Below are 21,658 nucleotides of genomic sequence, written 5' to 3'. Positions count from 1 at the left end.
GTTTCAAATGGCTAAAAATTTCGATTGATTTTTTAGAATTTTTAAAATGTTCGAAACTTGTACGAAAGTTTGTTTAATTTTTTTTTTAATATTGCTTAAATTTGGAAACTTGGATTAACACGGGGTTTGTTAAAGAATGAACTATATTTTTATAAAAAAAATAACAAAAGTTCAATAACAACAAAAATAATACGTTAGAACTTAGCAAAAAGTGGTTCGGCTATAATTTTTTGACCACTGTATGTATGGCTGCCAAGCTGCCAATCTGAATTGTAGCGGCACCATATATGGCAAAAGAGGCGTATGCAGATGATATCGATATCGTAGGTTGAAACATAGGGACGTAGCCGAAGCATTTTCCAGTTTAGAAAAAGAAGCTAAAGAGGTTGGTCTTGCGGTGAACGAGGGCAAGACAATGTACCTCCTGGCAACATATTAAGAGTCCACGCGTTTCGGGACACACTTCACTGTTGGCAGATATATCTTTGAAGTAGTGAAGGACGTTGTCTACCTAGGATCCCGCATAAACACCACCAACAATGTCAGCCTGGAGATCAAGCGGAGAATAACTCTTGCCAACAGGGCCGTCAGCACACCTTCCACCCCTCCCCCCCTAAATACGGCCTTGCCACAATGAACACATCCAGAAACATGCACTATGAAAAACTCGCTTTGTATGGGAGGTGCCACGCCCCTTTTCCAATAACATACATTTTTTCATGAGTATGCGATTAATTTTGTATGGGAGGTGCCACGCCCCCTTCTCCAATAGCTCCAATTTTTATCTATGCCTATGCGATTGATTTCATATATATCCCTACCAAGATCCAGTGCTCTGCCATGAACACTTCCAGAGATATGCAGTATGAAAAAATTGGGTTTTATAGGAGATGCCACGCCTTCTTCACTTCTTCTTCTTCTTTTTTGGCGCTGTAACCGCCTAAGCGATTTTGGCCGAGTTCAGCAAAGCACGCCAACTGACGCCAATTGGAAACGCCAAGTGAAGCCAAGTCCTTCTCCACCTGATCTTTCCATCGCAGTGGGGGCCTCCCTCTTCCTCTGCTACCACCAGCGGGTTCAGAGTTGAATACTTTCAGAGCTGGAGCGTCGGTGTCCATTCGAACGACATGACCAAGCCAGCGGAGCCGCTGTATTTTAATTCGCTGCACTATGTCCATATCGTTGTAAAGCTCATACAGCTCATCGTTCCATCGTCTGCGGTACTCGCCGTCGCCAACGCGTAAAGGCCCGTAAATCTTCCGCAAAATCTTTCTCTCAAACACTCCAAGAGCCGCCTCATCGGATGTTGTCATTGTGCATGCTTCTGCGCCATATACCAGCACGGGCATGATGAGTGACTTATAGAGCGCGGTTTTCGTACGTCGAGAGAGGACTTTACTCCTGAATTGATTACTCAGTCCAAAGTAGCACTTGTTGGCAAGAGTGATTCTACGTTGGATTTCAATGCTGACATTATTATCGGTGTTAATGCTGGTTCCCAAGTAAACGAAATTCTTCTTCACTTAGCGCTATGAAATACACTTTACGACCTGTTCTCCGCGCCCATTTTCTAAATTGATTTTATATATCTCCATACCAAGTTCCAGTACCCTATGCGGCATGAAAAATTGGGTTTTCCAATAACATGCATTTTTTCCATGAGTATGATTGATTTCATATATTTCCAAATATACACGAAAAATGTCATACAAATCGGTCAAGCCGTTTCGGAGGAGTTGACCATAAACACCGTGACATGAGATTTTATTCGAATGGTGGCAACCCTACCCAAATTTTTTTCTGTTTTAAGTTTTTTCATATATTCGCAGTGGAATAGCATTATTGCAGCTTATTTAAATAATTTATTTTTAATAATTCAAATATCAGGCAACATTGGTTTTTCAATTTTTACTTTACGAACCCTCTACAGACAGATAGAAACCAAATGAAATAAAAACGAAGCAAATCCGTTGAGCCGCTCTTGAGTTATGCGATAACAAACTAACAGCAATTCATTTTTATATGTAAAGATTTTTCGGAGTGGTGGCAACCCTATTCAAATTTTTTCTTTTAATAAATTTGTTTATGCATTCTTAGTAATGTAATGTACATTGCGGCTTATGCAAATTAATTTTTATTTTTTTTGAAATATGTGGCAACACCGGTTTCCAAATTTCTCTTTACATTCATTTTAGAGACAGAAAGACACAAATTCCTTGAGGCATTCTTGAGTTATGTTATAACACACGAAATCAATCCATCATTTTAGATATAAACTTTTTTTTCGAATGGTGGCAACCCTATCCAAATTTTTTTCCGAATTAATTTTTTATGCGTTCTCAATGAAATAGCATTATTGCGGCTTATTTATAATTAATTTTCTTCTTCTGATATTGCAGATTTTTCTTTACAAACCTTCTACAGACAGAAAGACACAAAATGAAATAAAAACGAAGTAAATCCGTTGAGCCATTCTTGACCTTCATACAAACAGAGGATGCGTTCCAGCATTTCCAAAACCCGCATAAATTTAGATACAAAGCCAAATTAATCATCAGAAGCATTGTCTCTTACACACTGAAAAAAGTTATACCAACTCTCTTACACACTGAAAAAAGCAGTAACAAAAATGGTTTGAAAAACCGAATAAAAAACCGCATAAAAAGAGACCTAAGTGTAATTACTTATTTATTTTGATAATAAGAATTTTTAACATAAATGTCCGCAATTATATGAATTATAGCTTTGCTGTTGATTATAGTTATATTTAATGTTTTTTCCGAGATACTTTATTAATTGTTTAGGAGGCTGTAAGTTTCCAAAGCTATCGAAATAATCAATATCAAGATCGTTTTTCTAGAAAGCTACCCAATGCGTTCCCGGACCCTTTGAACTATCCAAATTTATTATTCCACAATCTATCTTAAATCGTTTACATGGTAAAGCGTCCAATATTTGGAATAAATTTTGAATACTTCTTCGAGTCTACATCAGCTACCTACCGGTAGCTTCATTAAGCGTTTTTTTGATATGGTTTTAAATATAATCCCAATCCCTTTTTATAAGGCTTTAAGAATATGCTTTTTCCCGTTAAAATAGCTCCCATTGTATTACTATGACATTTCGTCTCCATTACCTGTTCCTTTCCAGATAGACTTCCAAGTGCTGCTAATGCTACGAATAAAGGCGCTAATGGGAGAAATCCTTCAGATTTAGGTAATGATATTACACGTGGTGTCTTTATTTGAGATTTTTTTCCTCTAAAAGTATTATTTGCAACCTTTCGTGAAATTTTTAATGCATCTTTTAAGTTATCACTTTTCTTTAAATTTTGTTTAGCACTTTTTAAAGCATGTTTGAAGAGCTGATAACCAGTTTTTCCTTTCACGTTCTTAGTTTTACTATAAACGTTTCCCATACCGAATTTCGTTTTTGTCTTCATTATATTTGTTTTCTCATCAAAATTGCTATCCTTCGCTTTAACTCTTTCCCAAACCTTCTCAATTATTTTTTTATTGGCAATATGTCGGTTATCTAAATCGTTGTTATATAAATATGATATATCATGTTCTCTACAATCAGCGTCTAGTATATTAATCCCTCGATCTCCTCTTACTAAACGTTTCCGTAGTTTCGTTCCAGCTCCACAAAATTGATAACTAGGCAAATGAAGTGCAATAGGAAGCTTATGAATTATATTATTTATAAAACCCTTTCCAACGACTAACGATTTATGACTAAACCTTTTTCATAAATAACTCTCATATAAAATAATATTATATTCAAATAAACGCTAACGTTTTTTTAATAAATCTATGGTTCTATATAATTAAATTTAAATTTCTAAATACTAATTCAACATTTAATTTATATTCAAATACATTATTATTATTATATGATTTAGAATAAACTTCTAATACATACATCGCTTCCCTATTTTTTCTATTATAATACTTTAATTTAGTTTTAATATCTAAACCCCTTCTTTCATATCCCTGTTGGTTTTGGTGTTGCTTCATTATATATTCCTCAATTTCCCAGCCACAAACTGATAGAAATTTTCTGTTGGCATCCTCTTCATCCCATTTTGTGTTAAAGAAAGCATGAGCTGCTCTGACTGGGATGCCCAAAACCTGTAACCGTGGACCCTCATCTTCATCTTCAATACATACATATGTAAGGGGTTTCCATGTCTTTAAAACACAACATCTCCAGTTCGTAATCGAAGTTGTACTCTCCATGATGCTCGCTATTGAGGATTCGATTAATTCCTGGCATGATGTGGTTTTTAAGTATCTTTAAACAAAGCAATAGTTTCTTATGTACAGTATTGGCTTATTTATACACATTTCTTAACTATGTGTATAAAAAGCATTGAGGTAACCAGTTGGTAAAGAACTTATATATACATGTATTAAAATTTGGAATAATCTTGAATTCGATGTTGTTTACAAAGAATACATTTATTTTTTTATTATCCTGCTTATATTTTATAATATGATTCAAATCAAATGCTAATATTGTTGTAGTATACTCTTATACTATAATTACATACAAATATGTCTCCGCCAGTTACTGTCTCCCAATGTAATGATTTATTTTCACATTCGTGGTGACAATATAATATCGAATAGATTAAAATGATGGTTCTCATACTACAAAGTCAAAGTCGATACTACATACACTTTCTTCTTTTGGTTTAACAATTACATTTTTTTTAATTATGCTTCCGAAGAACGAGTATCTAAAATGAAATTTTTATATCGCTGAGGTTCTTTACGTTTTGATGGCGATTTATTGAGAGTCCGTCGGAGGGACGTCAGCCAATGACAAAGATGATGAGGGGAATCTCTTCCGGTTACCTGCCGTTCCTCCTGATGTAAGACCTGTTGAAGCCAGAGCATCGTCGTTCGACGGAACCTTTTTTAAATGTGCCACATTTCGCTTGTACACCTTTTTTGTTTGAGTGCACTCGATAGTTACTTCGGCTCCACTTCGCTTCGTCACTACATATACATTAGGTGCATAGTTTGATTGGAGTTTATTTTCTTTGATCTGACGTTTAACGATCACTCTGTCTCCCTTATCAATTTCACTTGGCTTCGCTCCTCTCCGATTATCCCAATACTCTCTCCCTTTCTCTTTTCTTTCTGTATCTCGGTCATTTACTTCGTTGTCATCTTCAATAGGTTGCTGTATACTTGGCAGTTTATCTCTTATTTCGTGTCCGAACATCATCTTTGCTGGTGATACTCCGGTGGTCATGTGTGGTGTTGACCTATAAGCCAGCAAGTATTTCTGCAGCTCGATGCGCCAGTCCCCTTTTGTATTCTGACTAATCACAAGAGATTTCAAAATGGACCCATTTTGACGTTCCACTTCGCCATTTTGCTGTGGCCAATAGTGGTATAGTGGTTATTAGTTTTATATTGTGTACCTCGCAATACTACCTGAATTCGTGGCTAATGAACTGGTGACCATTATCGACCGTGATTGATAATGGAAACCCAAATCGAGAAAATATGACTTCAACCCTTTTGATTATTTCAGTTGATCCGGTTTTTGTCATTATTTCTACTTCAATAAATCTACTATAGAAACCAGTATATTGTGACTGGACGGCAGTGGACCACACAGATCCATAGCTAAGTGTTGCCATGGTTCCGTTGGCAGTTTTGTACGTTTCATCGGTTCTGGTTTCGATGGCGCAGCTACCAATATACAACTCGACACTGCTTCACAAATGTCTCTGTTTGTTGGTCGATTTTTGGCCACCAAACTTTCGACCGCAACCGTTTTTTCATTTTTGACATGCCGGGATGTCCCTCATGTGCCAATTCCAAAATTCTCGTGCGCAATTTTTCCGGTATTACAATTTTTGTGCCACGCAAAAGTATATTTCCTGAAAAACAGAGCTCAACCGCAAACGCCTTAAACCCTGTAATACCTTCATCGTCCCATTTGTTTGAGCCAATAGCTTCCTTTACAGCGCGAATAACTGTATCCTTTGTTGACTCTTCTTCTATTTCCTTTATTTTTAAAGCTTTTGGCACGGCGTTTGCAATGATCCAATTAACATAATGTTCCGCATACTCATCAAATGCTACTGCTTCTGGCGATGCGTTTAACAGCCAGGACAAAGGATCCGCTATGTTTGATTTGCCCGATTTATAGATTATTTTGTATTTGTAAGATTGCAATCTTAGAAACCATCTTTCGATACGAGCACATGGTATTGACCTTGGCCCAAAGATGGTCTCTAATGGTTTATGGTCGGAAATCAGTTCAAACTCGCGCCCGAAAAGATAATTATGAAATCGCCCCACTGCCCAAACAAGTGCCAAAGCTTCCTTTCCCCTTTGTGCACTAGGCAAGCTTTTGCTTGCGTACATTGTGATACGGCCGTCGTTGTTTTTGTCGAATTGGATTAAGACCAAGGCCAGCAGGGCTAACATCGGCAATCACACGAGTTCGATCAGCTTCATCGTAATAGCCCAATATTTTGTTGCTGGTTAATTGTTGCTTTAGTTCCTCGAACGCTACCCTTTTTTCTTTGTTTCACGCGAATTTCACATCTTTTCTAGTAAGCTTGCGTAAAGGGTAATCAATTGAAGTGAAATTGGGAATAAATTTCTCAACAAAATTTACGAGTCCCAAGAAACTGCGTACTTCTTCCGCCGTACTTGGTTTGCGAAAACATTTCACCGCCTTTACTTTATCAATCGATGGCCTTACGCCGTCAGCAGATAAACGATGGCCTAGAAAATCGACCTCAGCAACGCCAAAAACACATTTCTTTTCGTTTAAGGCCACGCTATACTCTTGTAGCCGTTGACACACCCGCTTCAATCGAATGTCGTGCTCCTCTTTCGTTGTTCCGTGCACTAAAATGTCATTGATAAAATCTGTTCCATAATTTTCTGAAATATTTCGGGTGCGCATGTTATACCGAACATGAGACGAGTGTATCGAAACAGACCCTTGTTTGTTATAAATGTAGTTATTTCTATGCAACTGGAACCATTGGAGAAATCCATTTAGATGGACCATTTACCCTTTCAATTATTCCTTGCGCCAATAATTCGTTAATCTTAGTGTCAACCTTCATCTGTATTGCTGCTGGAATTCGACGATACGGCTGCATCACTGGTTTAACATCGGCTTTCAATGGAATCTCGACCATAATACCTTTCATTTTGCTTAATTGTTTCGGTGCACCCTTAACGTCGAAATGATCAATAGCTTCTCCAATTTTAAGTACTCTTAGTGCTGTTGCAGTGTCTCGTCCCAACAGGAATTTTTCTCCTCTATCTACGACATAAAAAGCCGCAATTACTTGCCTACCATTTATTGCAATAACAGCTTCGCACACCCCTAACATTGTTAGTACTTGACCACCAAATGCTTTGAATATTTTGTGGTTTTTCTTTTCGCGTTTAATTGTTTGAATATTCTTAGCTTTCAACTTGTGCCATGTCTTACAATCCATTATGTTATACTTAGATCCAGAATCGATAATTACTGTTGTGACAATGCCGCCGACTTGACATTGAATTTCATTCGATATCTCTGAAGTTCCCACACAAAACACGTCATCGTATTCATTGTTATCGATCATCTGAACTGTTGTCTCTTGTTTGGCTTCGTATTTCTTTTTCTCGACTGGCTCATCTTTGGTGCTGCCACCCTTCGATTTGATTTCACTAAACCTGCGCTTTTCCTTCCAAGTGCGTTCATTTCCTTCGCTGCGGTTGCCCCGAGAGAAACACTTCCGAGCAAAATGCTGCACATCTACTGTCACTTGCCTTATGCCCTTTGTACCCGCATCGACTACAGTCGCCGCTAGAATTTCGAATCTTTTGCCTTACACCAATTTTATTAACTTCTTGAGATGCATCATGAGGTTCCGTTTGATTTTCCTGCTGACCGAATATTTTCTGTTCCTCACTTACAGCTTCAATAACTTTCGCTAGTTTAGGAACAGCATCGAAATCGTCATCACCCCGCCCAAGTATCTTTCGGCGCAACAAACTGGATGCGCAACCTTCTGTAAGTTGATCTTTAATATTCCCTTCCATTTGCTCTCCGAGTTCACAACGCTCCGCTTGTGCGCATAAGCGCATAGTAAACACTTCAATCTTCTCGTCAGACTCTTGCTTCATGCGTCTAGAAACATGTCGCTCGTACGTATTGTTGCGTTTCGGTGCAAAGAAATGTTCCAATTTCGCGACAGCATCATTATATTCGCTTGTTTCGAAACACCCATAACCTCCCGCTAGTGGGCCTTTCTCGCCATTGTTCGACGTCGGTGGCAGATTGAAATATACCTTCTGAACCTTTTGCCCAGCATAGTGAAGCAACATGCTGCATTTTTCGTCGTCGTCATAAGTTTTATTGAGTTTCAAGAACAGCTCAAAACCCCGCAGCCAATTTCTCCATTCATTTGCGCAGTCAGCGCCATGCAGGTTATAATCGAATGGTGGTGGTCCCACCAGGAACCGTGTGTGATTCATATCTGGAATACATTTAATCAATATTAATTTGAAGCTTTTTATTTTTTATTTTTTAACTTGATTTGCAGTTTCTACGTGCAGAACTCTTGCAATTTCAAGCATCTACCGTGTAATAAATTTTTTTTAATGCAGCTATGTTTTCTAAAGGAAATACATCACGGAATTTAATCCTATGCGGTTCGACGGGATTTAACCCAACAATCAAATCCTAACTGTCTCGCTACGGAAATCAATCCAGCAATTACAATGTGATTGTTCATGTCGCTTTCTGTGTAATCCAAAGGGAATGTACAACGGAATTCAATCCAACAATCACAATGGACTTACTCACGACGCATTCTGTATAAATCAAAGAAACTATACTACGGAATTTAATCCAACGGGTTTTAACCCAGCAACTGAACTACAATTCTTCCCTTATTTCTATCATGGCCGCTCGTGCATACATAAAAGCGATTTTACCACGAATTCTACTTCTATTTACTCAACTTTGGTACGCTGCATTTCCTTACTCATTTATCCGAAATTCGATTCCGCAATAATTTTGCCCTTTCGTTGTTTCCTCTTGTTTCTATTTTTGCTCCTTATCTTACCTCGATCGCCAATGTAGTATACTCTTATACTTTTACTACGTTTATACGTAAGCTATTTGCAAATAAAAATAATTTGCAAATACCTAACTCACTGTTTATTCGATGGCGAAAAATTCTTTTTTAATTTGACTGATCATAAAAAGGCAATAATATGACCATCGAAAAAGAAAATTAACCTAAGAATGGCGCGTCTTGCACTTATTTGCAAATAGTACCACTAATCAATACTTATTTGCGTGATTAAATTATTTTCAAATAAAAATTAACTCAGCGTTTAAACGGCAAATTTTACCATTCTGCAAATTGTTATTTGCAAATAATACGTGCGTATAAACGTAGTATATAATTACATACAAATATGTCTCCGCCAGTTACTGTCGCCCAATGTAATGATTTATTTTCATATTCGTGGTGACAATATAATATCGAATAGATTAAAATGATAGTTCTCATACTACAAAGTCAAAGTCGATACTACAATTATAAATAACCTTGATCTTGATGTCATGATCATTGTTTGCCTAATAACGATCCCACATAAATATGTAAAAAAATGCTTATAAAAATATGTGTATATTTAAATGTTTTATTCATATCTTTATATATATATACTAGCAGACCCGGCGAACTTCGTCCCGCCCAAAATTTTTATATATTTTATTGAAACTTTTTGGTCCAACATTTTTACCAACAATTCACGTTTACGATTTCCATTGGCACATTTGTCTGCTAAGATTAAGGTTTGGTGGTTATTTGCCGCTTTAAATAACCTAAGGAAAGTGTTAAACTATGTTCACATTACCAACATAAAATACTTAGTTTCGTTTAAAATACCTCACTAAATTAAGTGCGTTCATACACGCGTTTCTTTATTTGTCTTGACAGCTTTGTAGCAACCCTGTGTTATTGTTTATTTAACGAAAAGAGATCGCGAATGTGAGTAATTGCGTATATTTTTATATTCTGAGTTGTTTGTGGTAATTTTTTAGATTTTAGATGAGTGATCATAAGAGAAAGCTTCTGGAAATATTTTACAAACTACCACGCGCGATTATTAAAAACAAAAACGTCCAAACACAATGACATATCAGTTGTGGGACAATACTTTTTTCGATTATCATCGATAAAATTAGAGCCGACACTGATTTGTTCGTGATTTGGTTCTTGGTTTAAGATGAACTACGTACTTTCATCTTAATTTACTGAGAGACTTTACAAGGCGAAATTACTTAGTTTGTAATTAATTTATGCGTAAATTAAGATTGACCTCTAAATTACGCCAATGGGAACATAGTTTTATATCCGTTCTTGAAATTCTCCAGTTGTGCGGCATTTCATAGCACGGTGATTCGCAAAGCGCAATAAATTTTTTCCTCTTCACTCCCTGGCGGCAACAATGAGCCGGTTCTATAGTGAATGTCCTAGAAGCTTTACAGTATAGCAGGTGGCAATTTCAAAATGGGTGCGAATCATTGTTCAACAGAAATGCAATATACATATAGTTATTTCAGACGAAATACCTTAAAAGTTTGACCGCACAATAATAATGGAAAATCACATCCATTGGGCCAATTGCAACGCAGGAGCGTTCGATATACTCAATGGTGCAACAGGTCGATTTAATCTAACCTTCACGGCCCATTTTCTCACTTGGCTATTTTTAGTAATAGCTCGACTTCAGCACCACTTGGCAGCACGTTTTTGCAATAGTATTGCATTCATATTTAAAACATTAGCCAAATCGGATCATAAATAAGATTTTTAGTAATAGCTCAACTACAGCGCCAAATGTCGGATTAAATTGTGAAACTAAACCATCCAGAGACCCACTCAAATACACAAAAAGTTTCGTGAAAATCCGTACAACCATTTAGGAGGATTTCACTCACAAACACACCTACAGAAGAATAAAAAAATTCATTCAAAGATAGCTAAAGGTCGGTAGGTTTGTAGGCCTCACACCCCTTTTCAAATAGCCCAAATTTTCTCCATGAGTATGGGCTTGATTTCAACTATATACATATCTCCATACGAAGTTCCAGTACTGTACCATGAATACTTTCAGAGATATGCAGTATAAAAATTCGATTTATATGGGAGGAGCCACGCCCCCCTTTCCAACAGCTGCCCTCTTTCTTCATGAGTATGCGATTGATTTCGTATATCTCCATACCAAGTTCCAGAACTCTACCATGAACACTTCCAAAGATAGGCAGTATGAAAAATTCGGTTTGTATGGAAGATGCCACGCCCCCTTTTCCAATAGTTTCAATTTTTCTCCAAGAGTATGCGATTTATTTCGTACATCTCCATACAAAACTCTAGAACTCTACCAAAAAATTTCCAGAGATAAGCAGTATGAAAAATTCGGTTTGTATGGGAGATATCACACCCCTTTTTACTATAGCTAAAATTTTTCTCCAAGGGTATGCGATTGATTTCGTACATCTCCATACCAATTTCCAAAACTCTACCATGCACACTTTCAGAGATATGTAGCATGAGAAATTCGGTTTGTATGGGAAGTGCCACGCCCCATTTACATGTAGATTTTTTTCAGCCTAAAACCATCCTTGGGACACGTGCGGCAGGTGGCAGTTTCCTTGCGAAAACTAACAAACGGCTTTCTAAATATAAATTAGTTGAGATATATTATATATTATAATTATATTTTGACGGTATCCGTTGTTTCTGATTGGCGCAAAAAAATCTTGCCTAGTGACGAATTCGCCCCTTGATATGGTCGTTACTTAAAGCTATTTATATTCGAAATTGCATGAAAATTGGAAAACAGGAATCTATAAGCTTATCCAGGCAAAAAGCTACCTATGTACCGAATTTTAAGCAAATCGGACCGTAAATACGATTTTTTAGAATAGATCAGTCCATGGTCCACTTCTCGGAACAAATGGACCATATATCCTAATATATGCTAAAAAACTACTTACGTACCGAATTTTAAGCAAATCGGACCATAAATGCGATTTTTTGGAATAGATCGGTCCCTGGTCCACTTCTCGGAAAAAATTGATCACATATGCTAATACATACTAAAAAGCTATCTGCGCACCGAATTTTAAGCAAATCGGACCGTAAATGCGATTTTTTGGAATAGATCGGTTCCTGGACCACTTCCCGGAAAAAATGGGTCATATATGCTAATATATGCTAAAAAGCTACTTACGTACTAAATTTTAAGCAAATCGGACTATAATAAGATTTTTTCGAATAGAGCGGTCCCTGGTCCACCTACCCGAAAAAAAGTAAAATTTTGTTAGCCTAAAACATGGTGATTACCGAAAGCTATTTGTATACAAAATTTCATGAAAATCTGACCAGCCGTTCGCGAGATTACCTGTTACAAAAAAGGGACTTCTCTTTATATAATTAGTATAGATTGCTGACTTAGTGAGAAAAGTTGTTAAGCACACTTTTTATGAAAACTCATATTTTTATATAGAAAGCAGGAGATATTAATAATATATCGTTTCAAAAAGGATTAAGATACTTGTTTTTTTCTCGTTTATATTCATTGAAAGACAAATTTATTAAATTCAAAAGTCACCGAATGTCTAACAAAATCAAAAATAATACGAATTCTTTTAATCTTTTACATATGAATGGAAAGATCTACTGATGTTGATGATGAGAACAAAAAAAAATTAATTTGAAATAAAAGAAAGTTTTACAACTACTTATTTATTTATATTTATTATTAGATATTTAATGAAGAAATTTGATATGATATTTACATTCATATTTATATTTTTTATTATACAAATTCTTTAAATTTGGACAATTTAAATTATCTAAATTATATAAAATACTATCGTATCCGAATAAGCGTTGAATCCATCTGATTTTCTCCAATATGAATGTATAATTTTTTCTTTTCATTAATGTATGGATATATTCAATAACTTCCCATTTTAATTCATGATGATTATGATATAACCAGTTATTGGTTGTTTTATCCCGTTTCGTTAACTTAGATTATTCAAAAGGAGGTTGAATAAGAAACGTTGTTATATATGAATCAAATGTTGATATGCTGACTTCTTTAGCAATAAATTTCTTATTAAAATATAATCCCTGAACGTCTATAACCGACGTATATTCCTATGACATCATGTAGCTTAAACTTTCTTTAATTCGATTAAAAAATAGTCTTGTGAGTTTATATAAAGGTTTATAATATTTTTTAGAGGCTAATCAAATCCTAGTTAAATAGTTGCAAAAAAAAAAAGTATGTATTAGAGCCACCAATTTTATTAAGAAATCGATTACACTCCGCTGAGTAATGAAAACCAAATATCAAATTTATCTTTTTATATACTACATTTATATTCTTTTTATATTTCATATGTATACGATACATCCATCTCATAGTATTAAAAGTTAATAAATTTCCATATCCATATCATGTTTATAACTTTTAATATTAATTAATGTGACATCTGAGGGTAGTGTGGTATCATCTCCAGTAACACAGTAACAATCTTAATTTCATCATTGCTTAAAATTTTCTCGAATGCAACTTGATGACACTCCATGGTGAAATAAATATAAGGTGATGTGACTTATGTACATAACTTTTTCTGAATGCCAATTGCGGCCATGCATTTTGGGGTAGTAGAAATAGGCGGCAAAGATTAGGATTATTTTTACTACTTTTTGGGTACTATTTCCAATACATACATATATCAGTGGACCCCACACCAGTTAAATGAAGCTTGCATCAATAAAATATTTTTTCTGTAAACCAGTGTAATTACAGTTTCATTTATTCGCTCAAAAGAAATTATTATTACTTAATTTTTATTTTTTCGATCAAATATATTGATTTTAATAACTATTATTCAGTTATATTTTTCTACCTTAAAATTATTATTTGTAAAACTTAAAGGCCACACGGCCGTACCACACACATATGAAAAATAAATATCTTAACTTTAAAGGGAATTTTATTACGACCTTTATTTTCGTTAACACTTAAAAATTACATTTCTGAATTCTATCAGTTATATTATAAAATATTTATGCGTTTAAATTGTTAGACCAAAGTGCATTATCGTAGCCATCCGAGGCACTGCTCCAATAATCAGTTGGATATAGTACACAGTATATATTTTACCAAAAATTTACTTACAAAATCACAATTATTGGAAATTATCGCTCAACTTTTCCAATGAATTTGAAACGAAAAGTCAAAGCAAAAGCGAAACAAAGAAACAGTTACTACGTTTATACGTAAGCTATTTGCAAATAAAAATAGATAAAAGGCAAAAGATGACCATCGAAAAAGAAAATAAACCTAAGAATGGCGGCGTCTTGCGCTTATTTGCAAATAGTACCACTAATCAATACTTATTTGCGTGATTTAGTTATTTGCAAATAAAAAATTAACTCAGCGTTTATACGGCAAATTTTACCATTTTGCAAATTGTTATTTGCAAATAATATGTGCGCATAAACGTAGTAAGTGATACCTACGCATACTTTTTTCACAAAATTGTCTGCTCCATTTTGCGCAGAAATGAAATTGGAATGAATAGGCATTACTGTTATGCTGGTATGCCGAAATTGCCAAAATTACAACAACCACCTCCTAAGTGACAACACCTTATTATTATTTCACCATGATGATACTCAAAACAAGAAATATTCAATTTACGATGAAGGAAATTACTATCATATGAACAACGAATTCTTAGCATAATACTATCTTCATATTGAAGCTGAAAATGTCTATAAAAGGGATGTGAGCTCTCAATTATTCCCGAAATAACTTTCTCTTTTTGTACTAGATCTTGCCTAAATGCTTCTATGGCTTCCTGTGTTGTGAAAAACCTTTTCGGATTAGATGTAGGTGCTTCTGATAGATGTTTTATTTTCGTCTTCTTTTAATCCACCTTGATCACTTTGAGTTCATTTCATTAGTTTAAAGCTCAGTTTTATGTTTAAAGTATCATTATTTAATAGTTTTAGAGAAAACTCTGTCATTTCAAATTCATTTTGACTCAAATCAATAGGTATTGCCGATGATAATACTTGGATAAAGGAAATAAATGTTAATTATATAATAAAATTATATTTCATTTTAGGTATCTATTATGAAAATCAAGATACGTTCTTTATTTCGCGGCTGAGATATAAATGAAATAGAAAATTATAATCTATTATTTATATATCTACTTTATACATGGTGTCCCAGAAGTAACCTGTCAAACTTAAGGGGAAGGTAGGTGGGGGGTGAGCTCTCTGATAAACAAAAAATTTTCAGGTAAAAGTGTTACCGTTTTTGTAATATTTAAATTTTTTTGAATAAAAAAAAATCGTGCCTTTTCATGTATTTTCTTTAACTGCGTCTACAAACCATTCTATACTTAGTAAATTTTTTATGTAAAATACTTCCAGATAGTTGCTTCTCCATACTCAAATGCAATGTAGTTAAAATATATTAAGGAATCGTCATAAAATTGGGACTATTTTGGGATTTTTAACTTTTTGATATTTTATTCCCCAAATTTGACTGTCTCTGGTGAAAAAATGTACTGAGCTATAACTTTACATTACATAAAAAAATTGCTAATTTAATAAAGATTTTAGAAAGGTACCACTCTTACTGTTTCGAATAGAAAAAAAGGTATAGCCGCTTTTGTGGGTAAAGGACTGAGACACGCTAGAATGTATTTAATAGAATTAAATTTAAGGTGCTCTTGTTACCGACCAATGACATGCTAAATAGTACAAAGGTACATTATTAGCTGCTCCTGACATTATTTTATGTTACTTACCGGAATTCGGAACTAGAGTATATAACAAGGGCTATATCTATCAATATTTTTTGTGAAGGATGGGTTCACGTGAAATAAAATATACATGAGTTGTTTGAAGAAAAATTTATTGCTTTATTGATAAAATATGCTCAAATTAGCGACCTACTACTCTAATACAAGCTCGGCACCGTTTAAGAAAATACGCTTTTAGAGATCTTAAACTCAATTGGGCTATCTCAGCAGCAGCTCCATTTATTTGTTCCCGCAAATGCTCTTCGTTTTGAATTGTTTTTGAATAAATTTTGTCCTTAAGACAGCCCCAGTAGAAAAAATCGAATGGATTCAGGTCTGGCGATCGAGCGGGCCACGTGATTGGCCCGTATCGTCCAATCCATCGGCGAGGATCAGTTTCGTCTAAATGAGCTCTACTTCACGCCCGTAGTGAGCAGGGCACCCGTCATTTTGCAGCCATAGTCTTCGCCGCAGGTTTAAGGGTACATCTTCTAAGAGAGTTGGAAGCCATCCCTGAAGGAACTCTAAATAACTGTGAGAGTTGAGCGTTGGCGGCAGTTCCACAGGTCCCAATACCTGACAATTAAAAATACCGCACCATAAATTTACTTTGTACCGGTACTGCGAACGATCTCCTCTCATTTCGTGAGGATTGTCTATCTGCCAACTGTGAAGGTTATGTAAATTAAAATAACCATCACGTTTGCATGATGATTCACCGCATTTTATTAAAAAAGTTGGGGTCTGATTCATGCACTCGCAACATTTTACTGCAAAACGTAACCCTCGACAGGTAATCTCTCTCTTGTAGAGCCTGAACACGTTGAATGTGGTAGGTATGGTCTTTTAAAGCTTTGTGAACTGTAGGTTTTGGTATTCCCGTCCGTCTTTCCATCATTCTCACTGAAGTCGATGGACCTAGTTCCACTTCCTCTAACACAACTTCAACATCTACCGTTGCAGGACGTCCTGTTTCGCCGCCACGCCTTCCAGATATGCGACCTTAAAAAAGTGAAAATGATAGTTAACAAGCAAGCAAACAAGAAAGGTGTAAAAATCACTTACCTTCATATATTTCTCTATGGGTCCGGGCGAATAGTTCATGACCCGGATGCCGACGATTGGGGTATCGCTCTGCATAGATTCTTCGAGCAGCTCCGGCACTACAGCAAGCTTAACCGTAAATTAAGTGAATATCCGCATATTCATACTGCTTGTTCTCTGTCATAGTATTAATAACACAATGTTCGAGGGTCCAATTTCACAAAATCCACTTTCACTAATTCCGGTAGGCAACATAAAATAATGTCAGGAGCACGTAATAATGTACCTTTGTACTATTTAGCATGTCATTGGTCGGTAACAAGAACAACTTAAATTTAAATCTGTATTTAACATTCTAGCGTGTCTCAGTCCTTTGCCTACAAAAGCGGCTATAAATTGTTTTTCTATTCGAAACAGTAAGAGTGGCACCTTTCTGAAATTTTTATTAAATGAACAATTTTTTTATGTAATGTAAAGTTGTAGCTCAGTACATTTTTTTTCGCCAGAAATAGTCAAAGTTGGGAAAGAAAATATCAAAAAGTTAAAAATCCCAAAATAGTCATAATTTTATGATGGTTCCTTACATATTTTAACTACATTGCATTTGAGTATGGAGAAGCAACTATCTGGAAGTATTTTACATAAAAAATTTACTAAGTATAACCTGGTTTGTAGATGCAGTTAAAAAAAATACATGAAAAGGCACGATTTTTCTTTAATTCAAAAAAATTTAAATATTTCAAAACCGGTGACACTTTTACCTGAAAAATATTTGCTTATCAGGGAGCTCACCACCCCACCTGCCTTCTCTTCAAGTTTGGCAGGTTACTTCTGGGACACCCTGTATATACTCTTTATTTTTTGTCCTTAAAATTATTATTTTTATCGTTAGTGTTGTCATCGATCGTGTTATCTTTAACTAAATTTTGAACATCCTTTTTAATGAGTTTCCGCTTATGTGATGAAACTACTTAAGTTGAAATATTTTTCAATCACCTTCATGAACTGTACCAACTTTTACAATCATACCGCCAACAGTTTCTATTCTAACATGTTGATTATGAGAAAATTGAAATGATGGAAGATTTGAAGGTATTTGTTGAGATCTAACCAAACATAAAATTTGCGATCTAAGCCCTCCTTCAGCACTTAAAAATACCTTAAGGTTTTATCTGTTGTTATACCGTTAATAATATCAAAATTTCCATTGACATGCAAGTATAATATCTATTATAAGGTTTCACGGTTTGACACCAATACATATTGTGATATGTTTATTTAGTATTAATATATATAAAACGATGGTTATAAACGATGGTCAAAATTGCGATGTCCAAACATACGAACCAAATATTCGCTTTGATTTTTCGAAAGCCAACTTTAAAAAACTGAATAAAGAATTGTCTAAATTGTCGTGGCCTATATACAAAGAAAAAGTTGAGCAAAGCGTTGCACATTTTAATTTTACTGTACATAGATTATTTGAAAAGTATGTGCCTAAACGCATTTGTGTTCCTGAAGAACAAACACAGTTATGGTTCACTAAAGAACTGAGAAACTTGAAAAACAGAAAGTCACGTTATTTTAGATTACACAAAAAAACCGGCTTACACTCGTACTATGTAAAATACTCACTTTTGCGTCACAAGTTCTTTGAATTAAACAAAAAGTGTTATAAAGATTACTTGTGTAAAATCAAACGACGTATAATATATAGCATTTTCAGTTTAAACGAAACCATTTTCAAATTAAGCGAAACCTTTTTCAAATTAAATGAAACCTTTTTCATGTTAAGCGAAACCTTTTTCAAATTAAATGAAACCTTTTTCAGATTAAGTGAAACTTTATTCAAATTAAATGAGACCTTTTTCGGATTCAATGAAACTTTATTCAAATTAAATGAAACTTTTTTCAAATTAAATGAAACTTTATTCAAATGAAATGAAACTTCTTTTTTGCATTACTTTGAATTAGCTGTTACGTGTTGCTCTCCCTTACGGTCAAGGCATGTTAAATACAGTGTTGCCGTTTCGGTCCAATTGGACCAAAATTGGTGGTTTCATTTCTTAAAATAAAGCTCTGGTAGGTTGGTTGGTTTGCTGTGATTTTCGAGTGGTTTTGGTAACTAGGCAAATCATATAATTTATTCATTTTATAAAACTTCAAATATCTCTGTTTTCGGGAGTACATGTAAAGGATGATGTGAAAAGGAAAAGAGAAATGGGACATGTCAAACTTATTCTTGAACCGAAGTTGAATGTTGCCGTGATTAGACTGTGCTCTAATCCATAGGGTTTGTTTAAGTTAAAAGAAAATAATTAGACAATTGTTATGCAAATGCCAAAGTTTACATTTCGCTTAAGCGAGTGAGTGAGAAGGGAGAGTATTTGTGTGTGTTTTTACGTAGAAATCAAAAACCAACAGACTTCTACGTATGTAATGCTGTGCGTTGGGTAACAGCTTACACGCGAAGCTCATTTAACAAATTCCTTATGTGACAACTCTCAAGCAATGCCAAATATGCATAATAGAGCCTTTAGTGTTAGCCAGACATGTCGCAAACGGCTATTAATAGGTTAAGTTGATTTCCTGTTCCTTAATTTAAAAATGTTTAATACTTAATTTGAATAAAGTTTCATTTAATTTCAAAAAAGTTTCATTTGGTTTGAATAAAGTTTCAGTGAATCTGAAAAAAGTTTCATTTAATTTGTATAAAGTTTCATTGAATCCGAAAAAGGCTTCATTTAATTTGAAAAAGGTTTCGCATCATCTGAAAAAGGTTTCAATTAATTTGAAAAAGGTTTCATTTAATTTGAAAAAAGTTTCATTTAAACTGAAAATGCTATATAACCCCAAATCATTTTATGATTTCGTAAACTCCAAGCGAAATGTACGTGGGTTTCCTTCCGCCATGAAGTATCAAAATACCGTCTCTGGTGATAATCAAACAATTTCTAACATGTTCGCTCAGTTTTTTAAATCCAATTATTCCACTAACTCCCAAGCATACTTTGACTATCCTTTTAAACTAAGTCCAATTAACTCAATACATAACAATATAATATCTCCCGATGATGTTTTAGTTTACCTGAAGTCCTTAAAGCAGTCTTTTAGTTATGGTCCTGACAAGATCCCCACTTGTTTTCTTAGAAATTGTGCTGATTATCTCTATGAGCCGTTAACAGCCTTATTTAATTTGTCTCTTAAAGAGGGCGTTTTTCCAACTGTATGGAAGGAATCGTTCATAACCCCCTTACATAAAAGCGGTAGCAGGTCTTCAGTGGAGAACTACCGGGGCATAGCTAAGCTCTCTGCAATTCCTAAATTATTTGAAGCAATTATAACTAATCGGTTGACGCATTCTATCACTTCAAGCATTTCATACAGTCAACATGGATTTTGCAAGGGCAAATCAACTTCTACAAATTTACTTGAATTAACATCCTATATCTCAAAAGCATTTAGTGAGAGCAAAACTGTTGATGTTATATATACTGATTTCAGTAAAGCATTTGACAAAGTGTGCCACTCGTTGCTCATCTATAAACTTGATCTTCTTGGTCTTCCACCTTATTTTCTACGTTGGATCTCTTCATACCTCTATGATAGATCACAAAGGGTATTGTTTAAAAATACTATCTCTGACGTCATTGATGTTACTTCAGGAGTCCCTCAGGGTAGCCACCTAGGCCCGATTCTGTTCTTGCTTTAAACGATATTTCTACAGATATAAAATTCTCCAAAATTTTAATGTATGCAGATGATGTAAAACTTTATAAATCGTACGTTTCAATTAAAGAAAGGTCTTTGCTACAATCATGGCTTACTGGTGTAAAGTAAATCTTATGCCTCTAAATCTTAAGAAATGTAAAGTAATGTGCTTCTCGCGAAGAGCTGTTCTGCCAGTTTCTTATATAATAGGTAACCATAACCTGGAACAGGTGTACAATTTTGTGGACCTTGGTATCACAATGGACCCTAAGCTTAATTTTAATCTTCACATTAATGTGACAGTCAACAAGGCTAAAGGTGTACTTGCATTTGTGAAACGATGGTCAAAAGAATTTAGTGACCCTTATATCACTAAAACCCTGTTTACAACATTAGTTAGGCCGATTCTGGAATACGGCTCGGTGGTTTGGAATCCAAATTATCAAATTTACTCAGACAAGATAGAATCAATTCAAAAACAATTCCTACTTTTTGCTTTAAGAAATTTCCGATGGGATTCTCAATATAATCTTCCACCTTATACGAGTCGCTTAAAACTTATTAACCTTCCTACACTTGCCAGTCGCAGGGAAATGCTTGGTATAATTTTTATGGTTAAATTACTGACAGGCTCAATTTCAAGTCCGTCTCTTCTGGCTGATGTAAGCTTTAATGTTCCCTCACGCGTATTAAGACACTTTTGTCCCATATTTCTGAAAGCTAGTAAAACCAATTTTGAATTGCACGACCCACTCCGTTGCTTATGCCAGGATTTTAACTCTCACTCCAGCACGTTTGATATATCAGATCCGCTTTTCAGCATTAAAAAAGCGATACTCTCCTCTCTCAATAAGTGAATTATGGACATAAATACATAAAATCAGCTGATGAATTTAGTTCTGTAGCTGAACAGTTTTAGATTTCGACACTTAACAAACTCCTGCCTATCGTGACTCGGCACAAAAATTTAAAATATTGGTTCCGTACGTCATGCGGACTGCGCCCC

General features: G+C 35.0%; 3 protein-coding genes across 3 annotated transcripts in view; all 3 read right to left on the bottom strand.

Moving 5' to 3' along the window:
* Positions 1–2,856: 2,856 nt before the first annotated feature.
* On the bottom strand, positions 2,857–6,392 carry LOC118736086. The gene is made up of 3 exons (XM_036466190.1): positions 5,781–6,392; positions 5,170–5,391; positions 2,857–2,922 (listed from the first exon to the last, which is right to left on the bottom strand). Exons 1-3 carry the CDS (start codon positions 6,390–6,392, stop codon positions 2,857–2,859), a joined length of 900 nt encoding a protein of 299 aa, XP_036322083.1.
* A 614-nt stretch (positions 6,393–7,006) lies between these two features.
* LOC118736085 lies at positions 7,007–7,618 on the bottom strand. The gene has a single exon (XM_036466189.1). It carries the CDS (start codon positions 7,616–7,618, stop codon positions 7,007–7,009), a length of 612 nt encoding a protein of 203 aa, XP_036322082.1.
* Positions 7,619–7,711: 93 nt separating this feature from the next.
* LOC118735059 overlaps positions 7,712–21,658 on the bottom strand; it is a 75,992-nt gene continuing 62,045 nt past the window's right edge. Inside the window, exon 5 of the mRNA XM_036464656.1 lies at positions 7,712–8,515. Within this exon, the coding sequence (XP_036320549.1) occupies positions 7,734–8,513 (780 nt within the window). The 5' untranslated portion in view covers positions 8,514–8,515 and the 3' untranslated portion in view covers positions 7,712–7,733. The remainder of the gene's footprint in view (positions 8,516–21,658) is intronic.

This window comes from Rhagoletis pomonella, unplaced genomic scaffold, assembly GCF_013731165.1.
Source record: "Rhagoletis pomonella isolate Grant_MI unplaced genomic scaffold, Rhpom_1.0 Rhpom_scaffold_00003, whole genome shotgun sequence".
NCBI classification, from domain to species: domain Eukaryota; kingdom Metazoa; phylum Arthropoda; class Insecta; order Diptera; family Tephritidae; genus Rhagoletis; species Rhagoletis pomonella.
Note: the sequence above shows the minus strand (reverse complement) of the source record. Positions and strands in the feature narration are given on the sequence as shown.

Excerpts from the sequence above, each read along its gene's own strand:
- LOC118736086 (XM_036466190.1), bottom strand. The coding sequence starts at position 6,392 with ATGTACGCAAGCAAAAGCTTGCCTAGTGCACAAAGGGGAAAGGAAGCT. Across the intron at positions 5,392-5,780 it reads AAAAACGGTTGCGGTCGAAA|CAAAATGGCGAAGTGGAACG; the intron begins GTTTGGTGGCCA and ends TATTGGCCACAG. Across the intron at positions 2,923-5,169 it reads CTATTGAAGATGACAACGAA|ATAGATTGTGGAATAATAAA; the intron begins GTAAATGACCGA and ends AAACGATTTAAG.
- LOC118736085 (XM_036466189.1), bottom strand. The coding sequence starts at position 7,618 with ATGATCGATAACAATGAATACGATGACGTGTTTTGTGTGGGAACTTCA.